Raw genomic sequence first — 20,062 nt, forward strand, 5'->3', positions numbered from 1 at the left:
TCATACTCTTATTTTTTCTGTTAATTACATCTAGCTTGCTATTACTTATACCAGGGAGACACCAAAGTTAATGAGTAGGTAATGCTAGGAAATTTGAGGGGTCAAAACTGTATTCTTTCATCTGAGGTTACGGTGCATCTGTTTTGTGAATTACTAATCACTTTGAACGTTCTACAGAGAAAACCCAATATAAAATCCATAGCCATTGAATCAGTTCTGACCCACAGAGATTCTTTTTATGTCTCTACACTTGATCTTAGCCCAAAGGCCGAGAAGCGATTCTATAGCTGTCTCAAGAAAGACTAATTCGTTATGAGGCAGCTACCCTCAAATGTCTCCTAGGGAGCAGCTGGGGGTTGGGACCACCAACCTTGAGAAGCAAATGAATCATACAGCCTTAATTTCCATGTGTTGCCATTATAGGAAAATCTCTCTATGTGATGAGACTGCACAGAAAATTGAAGATGAAATTTAATGGGACAAAAGTGCCTCTCAAGGTCATCCGACTGATGGAGCCCCAAGTGGATGAAGGCCAGGTCTTGCATGCCCTCCTGCCTTTCCTGAGTGCACAGTGCCAGAAACGTCCCGTGCTTTTCCACATTGACGTGACCTCCTCAGTAAGTGCCTGGGGTTTCAACGGCGGGATCCAAGTTAGTGGAGACACAGGCCATTTCCCCAGTGTCATTCTGCCAGAGAATAAAATAGGAGGATCCTTTGGGGTGAAAGATCTCATGATCCAGGTTGTGTAAGGATTTTAAGACGCGTGTGATTCTGTCTTTAGGTACGGTCTGGAATTTGGGGGTTTCTGTTCAAACTCCTAGTTTTACAATACTTAATGGATGCAAATGGGAAAATGTGGCTTCGGAATCGGCGCCATTTATATATCATTGAAATCCTGGAAGGGAATGGAGCATTGCCAAATAGGTCTTCAAGACGGGTATGTAACGGAGCAGCTGTTCATTTGGTGGTGGAGAGTTTTTATTGCTTCAGGTCTTACTGGGGTGGAGGGGTAAGTTTTGTGGTTTGCCCAATAGCTGTAGTGAAATATCCAAGGTGGATGTTAATAGGAAAACTCAGTCTTGAAGATCACTTTTCAATTATATCTAGAATAAAAACACTCTTTAATAGCAGTCACAGAGTAGGTTTGCTGTTTTGATTCAAGACTTGTGCTCTACCCAGATTAAATCCCAATTGTGCTCTGAGTGCCATAGATCGATCCCCTCAGAGAAAGAGCCATCTTTCTACATGCCAGTTGAAATTTGGAGGAGACTTTTGTTATGTGCATTTCTTAACAAAAGGAACACACATGCACATATATACTCGGGCTCAAAAAGTTGGTGGAAAATTGGAACTAAGGGAGTTTCCCCATTAACTTTTAGATGTCCCCACTCTGGATAAACTTAATGGGGAAACATAATTTTAGGAAGTTGGTTTTGTAAAATAATTTCCTAAAAGATTTTTAAGACAAAGGCAGGTGCTCCCTCAATCCAACTTCCATAAGGTCTTCATTCGCTGCCATCGAGCCCATGTTGACTGATCGTGACACCCTGTGGGTTTCTGAGGCTGTCACTGTTCACGGGGTTAGAAAGCGCGTCTGGCTCCTGCAGATGCCTTCACAGCAGTGGAAAAGGGAATCGCCAGAAAGGTATGGGACTTCATTCATAAAAGTCAGTCTAATACAGACCTTGTGGAGCGTTAGAACAAAAGAGCATTTTCTTTACTGACGTCATTTGGTAATAACCATGGATTTGCTTCATATGTCTCCTGTCCAGGGTACCCGTGCCCCTCAGTTCAGTTTTCTTGACGTCTTCCCAAAAGTCACGTGCAGACCCCCCAAAGAGGTGATAGAAATGGGGCTGGACCCTGAATCAAGCCAGAGAGCACCAGGAATGGATCAGAGTGAGTTCGGCAGCGAAACCTTCCAAAGACCATACCAGTATTTAAAGCGCTTCCATCAAAACCACAACCTAGACACATTTCGGTACCAAGAGGGCTCTATTGAGGACACACCAGAAGAATGCCTCCAGCATTTCCTGCTTTACTGTGGGGTGGTGAACCCTTCCTGGTCAGAGCTTCGAAACTTTGCTCGGTTCCTGAATTACCAGCTCAAAGATTGTGAAGCCTCTGTCTTCTGTAATCATAATTTCATTGGAGACACACTGAGGGGATTCAAGAATTTTGTTGTGACCTTCTTGATCTTCATGGCGAGGGATTTTGCGACACCAACCCTGAACACCTCGGACCAAAGCCCAGGGAAGTGTGTGGTTAACTTGTATGGGGTCACAGAAGAAGCTCTAGCTCCTTTCACTCTGAGGAAAAGGTGGGAGTCAGAGCCACATCCATATATTTTCTTCAATGGGGACCACATGTCCATGACATTCATTGGCTTCCATTTGAAGCCCAACAGAAATGATAGTCTTGACGCCGTCAATCATTGGAATGGTAAGGTAATCAAGAAAAATATCATGACAATGAAGTTATACAAGAGCCTGTTGCTTCAGAGGGTTCCCTTCAATGTTGACTTTGATCGACTGCCCAGACATGAGAAACTTGAAAAGCTATGTATGGCATTAGGAATCCAATGGGCCACCGACCCTGATGAAACCTATGAGCTTACCACAGACAATATGTTGAAGATCCTTGCCATTGAGATGCGGTTCCGGTGTGGGATCCCCGTTGTCATCATGGGAGAAACTGGCTGTGGGAAAACCAGGCTCATTAGATTCCTCAGTGACCTGCGGCGTGGGGGTGTTGATGCTGAGACTCTGAAGCTGGTCAAGGTCCATGGAGGAACCACTGCGGACATGATCTACTCCAAAGTCCGGGAGGCAGAACACATCGCTGTCTTCAATAAAAGCGAATATCAGCTTGATACCATCTTGTTTTTTGATGAAGCCAACACGACAGAAGCCATCAGCTCTATCAAAGAGGTTCTGTGTGATCACACAGTGAATGGCGAGCCCCTGGCCAAGGACTCTGGTTTGCACATCATCGCAGCTTGCAACCCTTACCGGAAGCACTCCCAGGAGATGATCCGCCGTTTGGAGTCAGCTGGGTTAGGCTACAGAGTTAGGGCAGAGGAGACAACAGAGACGCTTGGCTCCATTCCTCTGAGACAGCTAGTGTACCGTGTCCATGCTCTCCCGCCAAGCATGATTCCTCTGGTGTGGGACTTTGGACAACTGAATGATGTTTCTGAAAAGCTCTATACTCAGCAAATTGTCCAGAGACTAGTGGACTCCATCGAGATAGACCAAAATGAGACTCGTCTGATCACACAAGTGCTTGCTGCCTCTCAAGGTTTCATGAGGACGAGAGGAAATGAGTGCAGTTTTGTCAGCCTTAGGGATGTGGAACGATGTGTGAAAGTTTTCAAATGGTTTTATGACCACAGTGAGATGCTCTTGTCAGAGCTGGACTCCTTCCCGTGTGCACCAAGTGTCACAAAAACCAAATTTCAGAGAAATCCGGTCCTCTGGTCTTTGGTGCAGGCCATTGGGGTTTGCTACCATGCCTCTTTGGAAAGGAAAGAGTTATATCGCCAAGCCATTTGCAGGTGTCTTCCAGAACCATATGATGACAGCAACGTTATCCTGGAGGAAATAACTCAAACACAGGACCTTTTCCTGAATGGTGTACCTCTGAGGAAAACCATCGCCAAGAACTTGGCGTTGAAGGAGAATGTCTTCATGATGGTAATCTGCACTGAGCTGAAGATTCCTCTCTTCCTGGTGGGAAAGCCTGGCAGCTCCAAATCCCTTGCAAAGACAATTGTGGCTGATGCCATGCAGGGCCAGGCAGCTTCCTCAGATCTCTTCCGGAAGCTGAAGCAAGTCCACCTGGTGTCCTTCCAGTGCAGCCCTCACTCCACTCCCCAGGGAATCATAGCTACCTTCAAGCAGTGTGCCCGTTTCCAGCAGGGCAAGGACCTGGACCAATACGTCTCTGTGGTCGTGTTAGATGAGGTTGGACTGGCTGAAGACTCTCCTAAGATGCCCCTGAAGACCCTGCACCCACTGCTGGAAGACGGCTGCATTGAAGAAGACCCTGCACCCCATAAGAAGGTTGGCTTCATAGGCATTTCCAACTGGGCCCTGGATCCTGCCAAGATGAACCGGGGCATTTTTGTGTCACGTGGCAGTCCCAACGAGAAGGAGCTCATCGAGAGTGCCAAGGGAATTTGCCACTCAGATACGTTAATCCAAGCCAGAGTCCAAGAGTACTTTGGCTCCTTTGCGAAAGCCTATGAAACTGTGTGCCAGCGCCAGGACAAGGAGTTCTTTGGGCTTCGTGACTACTACAGTCTCATCAAAATGGTCTTTGCCTTGGCCAAGGCTTCCAATGAAAAGCCTTCCTCCCAGGACATCGCACAGGCCATCCTCCGGAACTTTAGTGGCAAAGATGGCATCAACACGTTGGCTATTTTTATGGCCAATTTACCCGAGGCCAAGTGCTCTGAAGAAGTCGGCACTCTCCAGCTGATCCGGCAGAACATTTACTGGGATCATCCAAAGGGATCAGGAGGAGAGCTGGAAGATGCTGATTGTCGTTACTTGCTTGTGCTCACCAAAAACTATGTGGCCCTGCAGATCCTCCAGCAGACATTCTTCAGTAAGGACCAGCAGCAGCCAGAGATTATTTTTGGGTCCAGTTTCCCCAAGGACCAGGAGTATACCCAGATCTGCAGAAATATCAACCGCGTGAAGATCTGCATGGAAACTGGCAAGATGGTAGTCCTGCTCAATCTGCAGAACCTCTACGAGAGCCTCTACGACGCCCTCAACCAGTACTATGTCTACCTGGGTGGTCAGAAGTACGTGGACCTTGGCCTGGGGACCCATCGTGTCAAGTGCAGAGTTCACCCAGACTTCCGCTTGATCGTCATTGAAGAGAAAGATGTTGTCTACAGACATTTCCCCATTCCTCTCATCAACCGACTGGAGAAGCACTATCTGGATATCAACACCGTGTTGGAGAAGTGGCAGCAGAACATTGTAGAAGAACTCAAGGGATGGGTAGAGAAATTCATACACGTGGAAGCTGATCCTTTCATAGTCAAACACAAATACAGCCCACCTGAGGTCTTCATTGGTTACCACTCTGACGCGTGTGCCTCTGTGGTGCTTCAGGTCACAGAAAGGCAAGGTCACGAGGGCTTGCCCAGCGACCTCTACCACGCAGTGTTGGAGGAAGCCAAGTTGATCCTGCTGGGTTGTGCCACTCCTGATGCTGTGGTCCGGCTGAGCACATGCTCACTGGGGGCATTTGCGGCCCGATCGCTCTCACAAGAGTACTATTATAAGCAGCAGCATAGCTCCTTTGCGGATTTCCTTCAGGCTCAGCTGCACCTGTTCGACCTGGAACACCGTGTCATCTTCACAGAGGTGATTACCTTAGTTCCCAACGTGTTTCTCTTTCTCCTCTTTCACCAAAGCTTTCAGGAATACCTAGTATCCAGAATTTCAGATTGTTTTGAAGGCTGTAATAGTTGAGACTGGATGTTGAGACTTCTGACCTTTCCCACATGAAGTGTGAGGAGATCCAAAGCGTATGTTTCAGTGCGGTGTAATCGGTGTTTGAGCGCATCTTTCAGTGTCGGGCTCTGTGTAGACTGGAACCCCACATAGACTATTTTCTTCCGCAAATGGAGTTCCATGTGTCAGTACTGAGCTGAGCACAGTGAGGGTATATACACACACCTGTGTTGTTTTTCCCCTTAAGTCGTGAGCAGACATAAGAAAGTCCCTATCCTGTGAGAAAGCTATACAGAGACAAAGAACATCCAGAGACAAGAGCAGATGAGCCTTTTTTCCGGAGATGTCCCTGAGCTGAGCTGAGTTGAGAAGTATGGCTAGGGCATTTGGGCTGAGGGCTTCGGTTGAGCAAGGAAACCAGAAGAGCATCGCAAAGGGGCTCAGAGTTCAAGGCTGTGAGTGCCGAGAGACACAGAGGAAACACTGTGGGAGAGACGGCATGGAGGACCATCTCAGCTGCACTAGAAGTCCAGTGTGTACTGTCTAGAGGGGAGTCATTGAGAGATCTGTCTTTTTGTTGTGCTTCACTCTTGGGAGATAAAACCATCAAGCTTGAATAAAGACTGATAGATCAGCTCGGAGTCTGCTATTTAGCACTTCAGCTAAAATAGAGTTGGGGGCGGAATTGAGACACAGGATGTAAATTGTCAGAAATTAACCAATTTCACCTCGGGATATTTGGATCCAAGGTATGACTGCCTGGTTTTTGTACTAGAGGACCATTAATATAATTAATCAAGAGAGTGAATTGATTAATTTTGGGGATGCAGTGGTATATTCCACTTGGGATAGGTTCTGATAACTATAACCTTGGAATAGACAAATGCTTTATGCAGTTGGACAAGGATCTGAGGTCAGGGGGGTCGAGTCGGGGCTGGGGATGGAGTTGGGAGCCTTCGTAAGGTTCTGAGTATACCTATTGAAGGCAGGATGCTAGATTACAAGGAAGAAGCAGCCTTGTTGTTGAGTCCTTAGTGAGCAGCAGAATTTCTAGAATTCTCACAGAAAGAAGGGACATTGAGGTGTAGGAAGGAGACTCATGCATCGAAGGCAGACACGGTCTTTTCCTCCATGTCAGTTCCGTTCACCTCAGCACTACCTCTTTTTGAAGACTCCTTTGGATTGCATTCTTCTCTGTCAGTTGCAGAGCGTTCAGGCACAGAAGATATTTACCCTGGAGGATGTGTCACTTTTATGTGAATCCTTGCAAACAACCTGCCTTTCCCAACTTTATAGATCACCACTTTCTCCAGACTGCTCACCAGTCATGACTGCGGGGCTTTAGAATTGCAAGTGGAGGGCAGCACTCCAAGGCCCACCATCCTGTCCCTGCAGCTGTTTGACACGGAGTCCTCCTTCCTCAAAGAAGTCCGGTGAGCCCCCACCTTCCCTTGAGTCCCTCCCACCCTGATAATTTGAATTTCCTTACTGTGTGGATGGACTCCCTGGGGTGCAAATTGTTAAGTGCTCAGTTACTCATTGAAAGGCTGAAGATTAACGTTCACCCACAGACTCATTGGAAGAACGCCCTGGTGATGTAACCCCCAAACAGTCATGAAAGCCCTGTGGCCCGCAGTTCTACTTGGATACACACAGGGTTGCCATGAATCAGCTACCATGACTGGTGACTGTGTAGTGACAATAATCTCTGGCACTGAGGACCTGGGCTGAAAGGATGGTTGGCCAGTTCCTCCAGCGTCTCTCGATCGCTCTCATCTTCTGCAACTCCATTACCTGTCAGAAACACTTTCCTAAAACCGCTGTCCTTGTATCTGGTCGGGAAGCATTTATCGGGGTTGTTCTCTCTCCTCTGTATTGTCTGACCATCTTCTACAGGAAAATCCCCCCGAAGAGTATTTTCTTTGTAGCCTTTACGTTTCCCATCACTTGGGGGGGTGGGGGTAATTACCCTTTTTCAGGACAGAGAATTCACTTGGATAATTTGCTTTCTTTTTCAGAAACTGCCTAAGCAACAAAGCCAAATATAAAATTCTCATTATTCAGACAGATTTTGAAGATGGGGCCCACAGTGCTCAGCTCATTGCCTCAGCTAAGTATGTTTTCCGTGTTTTTCTTAGATACCAAGTCAACTAGAAACACTCACTGCCGTAGAATTGGTGCTGACTCTGATCCTGTAGGACAGGGTAGAGCTGCTTCTGTGGCTTTCAGAGACCGTAATTCTTCTTTTTTTTTGTTTTACATGCTTTTTTTTAATTAAACACTTTTATTGAGGGCTCTTACATATCTTATCACAGTCCTTCCATCCATTGTGTTAAGCACATTTGCACATATGCTGCCATCATCATTTTCAAAGCATTCTCTTCCCACTGGAGCCCCTGATATCAGCTCCCCATTTCTTACCCCTCCCTCCTCATTCACCCTCCCTCATGAACCCTTGATAAGGTATAGATTACTATTTTCATATCTTACATCGTCCTTGGTCACCCCTCACTCACTTTCCCGTTGTTCATCTCCCTGGGAGGGGGGGTTATAGGTTGAGCCTTGTGATTGATTCCCCCTTTCTCTCCCCACCTCCCCTAATCCTCCTGATCTCTCTTCTCTCATTGTTGGCCCTGTGGGGTTTATCCTGGATAACCTGCTGGCTCTTATCTGTAGCTGTGTGCATGTTCTGGTCTAATCTGATTTGTAAGGTAGAATTGAGGTCATGATATTGGGGGGAAGGAAGCACCAAAGACCTAGAGGATAGTTGTGTGTTTCATCTGTACTGTACTGCACCCTGACTGGCTCATCCAGACACTGTAATTCTTTATGGGAGTAGAAAGCCTTGTCTTTCTCCTATGGAGCTGCTGGTGAATGAACTGCTGACCTCACAGTTAGCAGTCCAATGCGTAACCACAGGCCAGCAGACTCCTTCAGAAACTGGGCAGGAGACTCAAAATTCATTCAGGACCCCCTAAAGCAGTTTTTCCCTGAAAATAACATCATATAATAAAAACAAGACAAAGATGTGAAAATTCTCCTCCCTTCTACTTCTCTAAACATGGAGCTTGAACTTAAAAAAAAAAGCTAACAACAATACGGAAGCTTTACAATGCAAGAAGTGTAAAAGAATATGAGTAGGCTAGATGGAAATGTTTGCACACATGTTTTGGTAGTTGTGAATTCTGGCTTATACAACTGGATGTAAAAAGGCATGTAAAAAGGCAATCAGAGCAGGTAAATGCTTTCTCTCTCTCTTTCTTTCTCAGTAGTTCTCATAACGTTTGCAGGAGTAAGACCATCCTCTTACATTGAACTATATTCCTATTCTGTGAGATGAAGTAAAGTAAATTCTGTACCTCTGCAAGCACTGGAAACCATGTTTCATGTCATGACTGAGTATAGTTACCACTGGGCAATCCTGGGGTCTTTGTGTGGCCCACATAACTCTGACTCCTGAAATGTAAAGTTCATCTAGCCTCACTTCGGTGTATCAGGGCAATCCCCCTTCTCCTCCTGCCCCTCCACCACCAGCTGAAAAAGGAATGCCCTTCAGACCAGAGGGGTGTATACAATGAGCTCACTGGATGAGCACTTGCACTTATTCTCAAAGAAGAGAGAAAGATGGAGGACGTGCAAAATTAATGCAAAGCAAGAAACAAGGCATAACTAACACAAGACACAAACGTGTGCATGTGACATTGAACACAAGAGCTACTAGGATGCCTTTCAGCCATTTCAGAAAGTTGATGACTGATGACGTTTGCTTGTTTTTAATTTAGGTATTCTGCTATAAATGAAATCAACAAGATCCAGATAAAAAAGGACTATGTCTTGGTCTATTTCATCACAAAATTGCCCAGGATGGGAAATGAGACATCCTATGTGGGATTCCATGGAGGTAGGTCCAAGATTATTAGTAAAGATATTTGTTTTAATAATGTTTCCTTTATTTTAAATTTGGTCCTCTGTGGTAGAAGACTACAATTAGATGATTAACCTCAAGATTCTCTTCAGATACGGCTAGATTTCTTACCCCTACTTATTCCAAAAGGCAAACAAAACACATGGATCTTTGGACTCGATGCTATGACATACAGAAAGAATTCCCTTTATTTTGTTTCTAGAAAACACTTGACGATTCTCTCTGGTTTGTCGCCCTTTATTATGTGGACCACACTGGGAAGATATGCCATTACATGACAGTGACTGCCGTAATGTTTTTGTTGCACTGCCCGGTCATGCACGATCCTCAAAACTTCCTATGCTTGAGTCCATTGTTGCAGCCACTGTGTCAATCCACCTCATTGAGGACCCCCTCTTTTGTGCTGCCCCTCTACTTTACCAAGCATGATGTCCTTCTCCAGGAACTGGTCTCTCCTTAAATGTCCAAAGTATGTAAGATGATGAATCACCATCCTTGCCTCTGGCTATACTTCCTGCAGGACAAACTTGTTTGTCCTTTGAGTAGTTCACGGTACTCTCAATATTCTGCTCTAGCACAACAATCCAAATGCATTGATTCTGCTTTAGTCTTATGTCCAAAATCACAGGCCTATTAGGCAATGGAAAATACAATGGCTTGGGTCAGGTGTACTTTAGTCCTCAAAGTAACATCTTTGCTTTTCAATACTCTAAAGAGGTCTTGTGCGGCAGATTTACCTAAGGGAACTCATCTTTTGATCTGGCTGCTGCTTCCATGAGCATTGTGGAGCCAAACAAGACAAAATCCTTGACTTCTTCGATCTTTTCTTCCTTTATCATAATGTTACCTATTTGTCAAGTTGTGAGGATATGGGCTTTTAAAATATTGTATTGGGGGCTCATATAACTCTTATAACAATCCGTACATATATCAATTATGTCAAGCACATCTGTACATTCGTTGCCCTCATCATTCTCAAAACATCTGCTCTCCACTTAAGCCCCTGGAATCAGCAGCTCATTCCCCCCCCCTCCCCACTACCCCCACCATGAACCCTTGATAATTTATCAATTATTATTTTGTCATATCTTACACTGTCTGACATCTCCCTTGACCCACTTTTCTGTTGTCCATCCCCCAGGGAAGAGGTTATATGTAGATCCTTATAATTGGTTCCCCCTTTCCACCCCACCCTCTCTCCACCTTCCTGGTATCGCCACTCTCAGCACTGGTCCTGAAGGGATCATCCATCCTGGATTCCCTCTGTTTCCAGTTCCTATCTGTACCAGTGTACATCCTCTGGTCTAGCCAGATTTACAAGGTAGAATTGGGATCATGATAGTGGAGGGGGACGGGAAGCATTTAAGAACTAGAGGAAAGTTGTATGTTTCATCACTGCTACACTGCACCCTGACTGGCTCATCTCCTCCCTGCGACCCTTCTGTAAGGGGATGTCCAGTTGCCTACAGATGGGTCTTGGATGCCCGATTTGCACTCCCCCTCATTCACAATGATTTGATTTGTTTGTTCTTTGATGCCTGATACCTGATCCATTCAACATCTCATGATCACACAGGCTGGTGTGCTTCTTCCACGTTGCCTTTGTTGCTTCTGAGCTAGATGGCTGCTTGTTTACTTTCGCGCCTTTAAGACCCTAGATGCTATATCTTTTGATAGCCAGGCACCATCAGCTTTCTTCACCATATTTGCTTATGCCCCCATTTGTCTTCAGCAATCTTATTGGGGAGGTGAGCACACAATGATATGATTTTTTGTTCTTTGATGCCTGATAACTGATCCCTTCGGCACCTCATGATCACACAGGCTGGTGTGCTTCTTCCATGTGGGCTTTGTTGCTTCTCAGTTAGATGGCCACTTGTTTACCTTCAAGCCTTTAAGACCCCAGACACTATATCTTTTGATGGCCGGGCACCATCAGCTTTCTTTACCACATTTGCTTACGTACCCAATTGTCTTCAGCTATCCATTTGGGCCTTTTAATATTGAGTTGTAAACCATACTGAAGGCTTGATCCTTGATCTTCCTCGGCAAGTGCTTCCAGTCCTCTTCATTTTCAGCCAGCAAGGTTGTGCCTTCTGCATATGAGAGGTTCTTAATAAGCCTTCCTCCAATCTTGATGCTGCATTCTTCTTCATATAATCCTGCTTATCTGGTGATTTTCTTAGCAGACAGACTGAATAATTATGGTGAGAGAATACAACCCAGACACACACCTTTCCTGATTTAAAAATATGTAATATTCTCTTGTTCTATTTGCATATCTGCCTCTTATTCCATATACGAGTTCCACAGAAGCACAATGAAGGGCTCTGGAATTCATTCTTCTCAAAGCTAGCCATCGTTTGGTATGATCCATATATTTGAATGCCTTTGTACAAACACAAGTAAACGTCTTTATGGTATTCTCTGCTTTCAGCCAATATCACCTGACATCAACAATGAATGATATCCCTTGTTCCCTCTCCTTTTCTGAATCTGGCCTGAACCTTTATACTTTATGCCTACTTGAGGCAGGAGCTTGCTGTCTGAATGCCTTCCCTTCTACTAGGGGATGGGCCATCTACTGTTTATCCCCTAAGAAAAGTAGCCATCTAGAAATAGGAGCCCAGCAACCTACTGTAATGATCATGGACACAAACATAACAAGAGTGCGGACTGGGCAGCACTTTGTTCTGTGTACACAGGGTTGCTTTGAGTCAGAACTAACTTGGCAGCATGAAACCATAACAACACCAGGACAAACCTTTGCAGGGTCTCCCTCCCATTTATTATTACACACTGGCTAATATCATCAGATCCAGAAGAGCATTACATACTTTACGCCGACTCCCATGGCCCGGCGTGCCCAGGTGGGTTCCATGTGAGCACGTTGAGGGGTTTCCATGGAGGACAGGAGCCCCTCCATCAGCAGCAGAGTATTTAAGCGACAAGAGGACCCCGGGCTTTCTCTCTCCCAGGGCTGTGGCAGTGCCTGCACATCGACGACCTCCACAGGTCAGCAGCCATGGTTTCCGACGTGACCGAACTGCAGCATGTCTCCATCAGCCAGCTCTTTGCTCCACAGAACAGGCCTGAGGGTGAGTGCTGAGTGGAGGTTCTGGGGACACAGGATAGTGGATGTGGCCCGACGGGGAGTGCTGTGGGGGCAGCTGTACACCGTGGGTGCCGGCCAACAGGATACCCAGCCTCGGTACCCTCTGGCTCCCAGCACTTTCCCTGTAGCAGCAGGGCTGAGCTGACCTATCTGACCGGTGAGTGTACACAGCCCCCTATCCTGTTCCCAAGGCTGGCAGAGGGGACGTGTCACTGGCCTCGGAGATGTTTGTGGAGAGACCTATGGAAGGTGTCTGTTTGGTTGGCTCCTCTGACAGAGCCCTGGGAGGCGGAAGGGGGGAGCCACCCTGAGTGGGTGAACTCAACTTGTGTCCTGTCTGTATGGAAAACATCGCCTCATCTGGGGATCCCTCTGGCCAGCCAGGGCATGTGCTAAGCACGTGCACTCACAGGAAGTGCTGCTGAGGTCCCTGTCTGCATCGTAACCTGATTGTCTCTGCTTCCATTGCAGTGGACATGGGACACAGGGCAGAGGACCATGAGGAGGAGGAGGCGATGGAGACAGAGATGAAAGGGCCTGGGGACACAGCAGAGGTGGAAATGGAAATGGACGGCTCTGCCGAGGTGGAGGGGGCAGCCTCTGGGCCCAGAAGCAGTGAGGTAAGCACCAGCCCTCCAGGGCCCCCTGGGCCATGCTGGGGGACCCTCCTTTTCCCCTCTACTCCAGATAGTGGGAGTCCGTGGAGGATGCCAAATGGTAATGGGGACGTGGCTACTAACTGAAAGGCTGGAGTTTCCAGGCCATGCAGAGCAGCCTCAGAAGAAGCCGTGGGGATCAACTTCTGAAAACCAGCCATTGAAAGCCCTGTGGAGCTATTCTATCTTGTTACACATGGGGACACGTGGACTAAGAGTGGACTCATGATGACTGGTGTTAGCAGCACTGCTGTTTTAAGTGCTGTCAGGTCCACTCAGACTCACAGGACAGGGTAGAACTGCCCCCACAGGCTTGCTTTCCTAGGCCAAAATCTTTACAGGAGCAAGTCGCCAAGTCTCTTCTCCTAAGGAGCAGCTGGTGGACATGGACCATTGAGCTCATGGTTTGCAGCTAGTGCCGAACCATGAAGCCTCCACGACTCCCTTTGGCATTGGTAGAAACTGTAGGTGAAATCCTGGCACTCAGAGTTTCCTGAGTTCTCCCAGTTAGCTGTGCTCTGTCCTGACCAAGTCCCTAATGATCAGGGGACGTGGGAGGACCGTCGGGAGCAGCTATGGGTCACCAGCATCATCTATACATGGAAAATCACCTCTGCTTCCTGCATGTTGACCTTGAGATGCCATCTCATGGAATTGTGTTTATGGCTACAGGTCCTGGACACTAACAGACTCCTGAGCAGCTGTGTGCAGAGTGCTGTGGGGATGCTCAGAGACCAGAACGAGCGCTTTCCACGCAATACAAGGAGAGTAGAGATCCTTCTCAGCCTCTTGAATGAAGAAGATGAATTCAGAGGTATGGCCCTCACCCCTCTCTGCGCTATTCCCAATTCCCCATTGTTGGCTGGTCCTCTTCTTCTTTTTATCTAACTTTCCATTGTGAATTTAAATGAAGATTTATATTGGAAATCTGCTTTCAACAATGCACAGATGGCTTAATGTCAGTGACTGCAGTCCCCACACAATAACATCACCTATCCCACTCCTTCTGTGTTTCCCAGGTCCACTCCTCATCTTCCGATAACCCTTCCTACCTTCTGATCTGTATTTTTGGGCAAATGATGCCCTCTTAGTTTCATTTAGTTTATTACTCTTAAATTATATTTACACCAATTATACCCTTATAGACCTGTCTTAAATAGGTGCCAGTGAACCAGAGGGGTGAGTTCAGTTCCAGTCATAAAAGGTGACAGAGGGCCATGGTCTTTGGGGCTCCACCGGTCTCTTATCAGAGCAGTAAGCATGGCAAGCATGGCCCTTTTTAAGAAACGAGATTTTGAGTTTGGTTCCACATTTTTCTCCCATTCTATCAAGGCCCTTCTAGCTCCCTTTCAGTATAGTAGGTAGTACAACTGGGCACCATCCAGCTCTCGCGGTCTGAGAGTCATGGAGGTTAACATTTAAGTGGTCTGTTCATCTAGTTGGTGCCATAGATCTGTTTTCTTCACTCTTCTTTGTGTGAACTGGGAAAAACATAGATTGTCATTTTGAACTATGCTATGTCAATGGACTTTGGTGTGCCTGAGACCATGGTCCTTGGCCCTCAGGCTCCTGGAGCCATTCCTTCAAAGTGTTTGATTATGGCTAAGAACTTTGCTAAATACTCTGCCCCCCTTCCCCAGTGCAGTCCGCTGTATACATGGATACATTGGCAGCGTAGAAATGAACTGTATCAAACTTGTGTCTATTTCCCATCCTCTGTCCATTTGTGGGTTCTTCCTCAGTTGTGTGTGGGGAGCCCTTTCCGTCCTCTGGGGCTCCCAGGAGCAGCTGACTCAGAGGGAATCTGGGAGTCTGCTCTGGAATTGGACTAGCAGATGCAACAGCCGTCTGACCTACTGACAGAGGAGGACGGAAAGTCTTTCGGAGCTCACAACTCGTTGCCTGTAGGGTCTGTTAATTGGGTGTGTCCTCTCCTTCCTTACAGCCTCTTTCTTGAAGATCTTCAAGGACCGTCTCTACTTCCTCTTGAAGAAGCAGGAGGAGACCATGTACAATCAGAAGGAGTGGGTAGTACGGGAAGCCTCCAATCAGGATGCCCTCCAGGAGGCGGGCACGTTCAGGTACAGAGAGTCGAGGAAACATGGATGTGTCTTAATGGTGGCCACAGAGAGGTGCGCTCTCCTGCCCACATCTTCTGCCAACCTGGGAAGCGTGGGGAGACACTTCTTTGTAGAGTCCTCACTAATTTGAAGCTTAAATCCCCCACCCTTTTTAAACTTTTGATTACAAAGCGAGTGAAGGTTAACAGAGGAAACCAGTTTTCCATTTCACACTTCATGTGCAGTTTATTTCATGTCACCGGTTATAATCTCACAATGTAACATCACTTATCTCACTTGCTCCTGGTGTTCCCATTTCATTCCCCCTCCTGCTTTCTGAACTTTGTCCTGGGCAAATGCTGCCCTTTTGATCTCAAATGGTTGGGTGGTTTCAGGAATGCTTACCTCCGCAGTGAGACTGTGCCCCATATGGACTTACAAATTGAGCCGCGGAAGTTCCTTCAGTTCCAGACCTAAACAGTTGCTGAAAGCTGAAGTCTTGAAGATTCTAAAAGCCTCTAGCCAACTGGAAGGCTTAGTCATTTTTATGATTTTGAGTTTTGTCCCCAAATCTCCTCCTCCTCTTATCAAGGACCTTCTAATGTGATCCCTTCCAGATCTATTGCAGGTAGCAGTGGGCACCATCTAGTTCTTCTGGCTAAAGTTGTATGGACTGATTTTCTCATAGTCTTAATCTATTAGATTAATTGTTTCTATGCATCCTCAATTTTCGTAGCTTTTCTTTTCCTCTGAATGAGAAGAGACCAATAGTTGCTCTGTATATGACAGCGGTTCTCAACCTGTGGGTCGCGACCCCTTTGGGGGTTGAACGACCCTTTCACTGGGGTCACCTTACTCATAACAGTAGAAAAATTACAGTGATGAAGTAGCAACGAAAATAATTTTATGGTTGGGTGGTCACTACCACATGAGGAACTTGTATGAAAGGGTCGCACCTTTAGCAAGGTTGAGAACCACTGGTATCCCATCACTCACAGGCTTTTAAGACCCCAATTGCTACTCACCAAGGTAGGAATATAGAATATTGGCTTTGTGGACTCTGTCATGCCCGTTGCCCTTGGTGTCCTCTAAGACCATGGTCCTGAGCTCCAAGGACCACTGTTCCATCCCCTTAAGGTACTTTTTTATGTTCCCCAATTTTGCCTTCTATCTGCCCCATCTCATTCATGGATATATTTGCAGCGCTGGTAAATACCAATTAAAATTTTTTTCCTCTCAAATTTCTCCCCTATATATTTCTGTGCATGTCTTTCTACCCCCATACCACCCCGCTCCTATACCTGCTCTGCCTACGTGTCTGTCCCCATACCCCCATGGAGGTCGTTGTATGGCAGATTATGTATGTAGCAGTGTGTGCCTCTGCTGTATTTAACTCTTGCGTTCCTCCCAATGTCTCTCCCTGCCTCCGTTTTTCCTTGCCAACCTCTTTTGTATATCCCCTTCCCATTTACCCAAGGTAACATCAGTCTGCCTTCTAGCTAGTAACTACCCCGCCTCCCCCTTACACCCTTGGTAATGATCAAAGAATGTTTCTTTTAGTATGAAAATCTTTTCTTTTAAAATCGTGATTTCATAGGACAGCTGTCCTTTTGTGATACTTACTTCACTCAGTGTAATGTCCTCCAGGTTCGTCCATGTTCTGAGGTGTTTCTGCAGGCCTGCGGTTGCTGTTTGATGTATTCCACTGTGTATAGGCTTTGTTTCTCCGTCGTTCCCTCTGTGGATATTTAGATCATTTCCATGTTTTTGCTGGGAAGGACAGTGCAGCAAGGAACATGAGTGTGTATCTATCATCTTGTGCTGTGGCTTTTATTTCTCCGGGATATGCACCAAATGTTGGGATTGCTGGGCCACACAGTGTGTCTAGTTCCATCTTCTGAAAGAAGCACCATATCATTTTCCACGGTGGTTGCACATTTTACGGTCCTGTCAACAGTACATGAGGGTGCTATTCTTTCCACTGTGGTGTCATGAGCTATGCCTCGGGCTGCTAACTGTAAGGCTAGCCGTTCAAAACCACCAGTCATTCTGCAGGAGAAAAGTGAGGCTTTCTACTACTGTAAAGATTCACGGTCTCAGAAATCCATAGAGACAGTTCTACCCTGTTCTACAGGGTTGCTATGAGGTAGAATTGACTCGACAGCAGTGAGATTTTTGAGTGTGCTATTAATGCTGGGGTGAGATGGTATTTCATGATAGTTTAAATTTGCATCTCTTGGCTGGTTAATGATCAGGGACATTTCTTCTTTTTTTAATAAATCATTTTATTAGTGGCTCGTGCAACTCTTCTCACAATCCATACATAAATCCATTGTGTCAAGCACATTTGTACATTTGTTGCTATCATCATTCTCAAAACATTTTCTTTCTACTTGAACCCTTGATATCAGCCAGAAACATTTCTTCATGTTTTTTGGCCACATGGATGTCAACTATCTGTTTCTCTCTCTGCCCATGTTTTACTTGAATTTTTTTTAATGTATGTTTAAAATTTTTTTCTATACATTTTAGGTTTTTCTATAAATTTTAGAGAATAGTCCCTAACCTAATATGTCTTTGCCAAAACATTTTCTCAGACTCTGGATTCTTTTTTAACTCTTTTGATGAAATCTTTTGATGCATATAAGTGTCTAATTTTAGGAAGTTCTAGTCATCTAGGACTTGTCTGTCAGTTTGTCATACTGTGGTGGCTTTTGTGTTGTTGTGATGCTGGAAACTATGAATAGGTGTCAGCAGCGCTTTCAGATTAAGAACAAACCATGAAGAATGCTGCCCACTCCTGAGGAATTAGACACAGAAAACCTTATGGACAGAACTATAACATTGTCAGAAACATTTTCATGAGAAAACCGCATGAAACGAAACAGAACATTGTTGATGATGGTGCCAGAAGATGAGTCCCTCACATCAGAAGGCACTCCAAATCTGACTCGGGAAGAGCTGCCTTCTCATGCATTATCAAGTAGACCATGAGGACATGGATGGAGGAAAGCCTGCGAAAGGAAAGCCTTTGGGACCTGCATTTTCTGATGGGGCACGGCTCAAAATGAGAAAACCAGCCCAGACATCAGTCAGTCATCAGAACTTAGAATCTATGAAGTATGAATCTAGAAAAATTGGAAGTTGTAAAAAAGTAAATGAAACCCATAAAAATTGGCGTTCTAGGCATCAGTGAGCTGAGATGGACTGATATTGGCCATCTTGAATCAGAGAATCATGGCTTACCATTCTAGGAATGACACGAGTAGGGAGGAATGATGCTACATTCATCATCTTTGTTTTTTGGTTTTAATAAATCATTTTATTGGGGGCTTGTACAACTCTTATCATAATGCATACATCCATCCATTGTATCAAGTACATTTGTACATTTGTTGCCATCGTGGTTCTCAAAATATTTGCTTTCTGCTTGAGCCCTTGGTATCAGCTCCTCATTTTCCCTCTTCCCTCCCCACTCCCTCATAAACATTTGATAATTTATTAATTATTATTTTGTCATATCTTACACTGTCTGACATCTCCCTTCACCCACTTTTCTGTTGTCCATCCCCCAGGGAGGAGGTTATATGTAGATCCTTGTAATTGGTTCCTCTTTTCTACCCTACCCTCCTGGTATCACCTCTCTCAGTACTGGTCCTGAAGGGATCATCTGTCCTGGATTCCCTATGTTTCCAGTTCCTATCTGTACCAGTGTACATCCTCTGGTCTAGCCAGACTTTTAAGATAGAATTGGGATCATGATTGTGAGTGTATGTGTGTGTGTGTGTGTGTGTGTGTGTGTGTGTGTGTGTGTGGAGGTGGGGGTGGGGTCATGGTGGAAGCATTTAGGAACTAGAGGAAAGTTATATGTTTCATCGTTGCTATACTGCACCCTGACAGGCTTGTCTCCTCCCCATGACCCTTCTGTAAGGGGATTTCCAGTTGCCTACAGATGGGTTTTGGGTCCCCAATTTGCACTCCCCCTCATTCACAGTGATTTCATGTTTTGTTCTTTGATGCCTGATACCTGATCCCTTCGATACCTCATGCTCACAAAGGCTGGTGTGCTTCTTCCATATAGGCTTTGTTGCTTTTCAGCTAGATGGCTGCTTATTTACCTTCAAACCTTTAAGACCCCAGATGCTATGTCTTTTGATAACTGGGCACCATCAGCTTTCTTCACCACATTTTCTTATGTCCCAATTTGTCTTCAGTGATCGTGTCAGGAAGGTGAGTATCATGGAATGTCAGTTTAATAGAGCAAAATGTTCCTGCATTGAGGGATACTTGAGTGGAGGCCCAAGCTCCATTCATAATCTTAAAGGACATTTGAATATCCATCTCACAGTACCATGCTGTCTGTGATAGAAAGGAGTATATCTATCTGCTGTCAAGGAAATTCAACCAATTTAACTATTACTCAGATTTATACCACCAAAGTTAATGATGAAGAAGTGGAAAAATTCTACCAACATATTTAGTCTAAAATTGATAAAACATTCAATCAAGATGCATTGATAATATGTAATTGGAATGCAAAAATTGGAAGCAAAGAGGAAGGAACAATAGTTGGAAAATATGGCTTTGGTGACAGAAAGGAAGTCTGAGATTGCATGACCCAATTTTGCTTAACCAAATGACTTGATCGCGCGACCAATGACTTTTTCATCACAAATACTTTTTGTTTTCCAACACAAAAGATGACTGACCACGTGGATTTCTCCAGATTGAATACACAAAAATAAAACTGAGTACATCTGTGGGAAGAGATCGTGGAGATGCTCAATATGAGCAGTTAAAACCAGGCCTGGGGCTGACACATATGTAAGAGT

General features: G+C 45.5%; 1 protein-coding gene and 1 long non-coding RNA gene across 2 annotated transcripts in view; one reads left to right on the forward strand and one right to left on the reverse strand.

The window, feature by feature from the left end:
• Nucleotides 1-20,062, forward strand: part of LOC142460102 (E3 ubiquitin-protein ligase RNF213-like) — a 134,456-nt gene that overhangs the window by 65,848 nt on the left and 48,546 nt on the right. Inside the window, exons 26-35 of the mRNA XM_075562324.1 lie at nucleotides 424-617; nucleotides 782-937; nucleotides 1,773-5,384; nucleotides 6,771-6,907; nucleotides 7,493-7,588; nucleotides 9,257-9,375; nucleotides 12,378-12,497; nucleotides 12,986-13,134; nucleotides 13,843-13,984; nucleotides 15,116-15,251. Coding sequence (XP_075418439.1) covers nucleotides 424-617; nucleotides 782-937; nucleotides 1,773-5,384; nucleotides 6,771-6,907; nucleotides 7,493-7,588; nucleotides 9,257-9,375; nucleotides 12,378-12,497; nucleotides 12,986-13,134; nucleotides 13,843-13,984; nucleotides 15,116-15,251 — 4,861 coding nt within the window. The remainder of the gene's footprint in view (nucleotides 1-423; nucleotides 618-781; nucleotides 938-1,772; nucleotides 5,385-6,770; nucleotides 6,908-7,492; nucleotides 7,589-9,256; nucleotides 9,376-12,377; nucleotides 12,498-12,985; nucleotides 13,135-13,842; nucleotides 13,985-15,115; nucleotides 15,252-20,062) is intronic.
• The window catches only part of LOC142460103 (uncharacterized), a 122,206-nt gene that overhangs the window by 44,809 nt on the left and 57,335 nt on the right, over nucleotides 1-20,062 (reverse strand). The gene's annotated exons all lie outside the window — the stretch shown is intronic.

The sequence above is a fragment of the Tenrec ecaudatus genome, chromosome 10, assembly GCF_050624435.1.
Source record: "Tenrec ecaudatus isolate mTenEca1 chromosome 10, mTenEca1.hap1, whole genome shotgun sequence".
Classification (NCBI taxonomy): domain Eukaryota; kingdom Metazoa; phylum Chordata; class Mammalia; order Afrosoricida; family Tenrecidae; genus Tenrec; species Tenrec ecaudatus.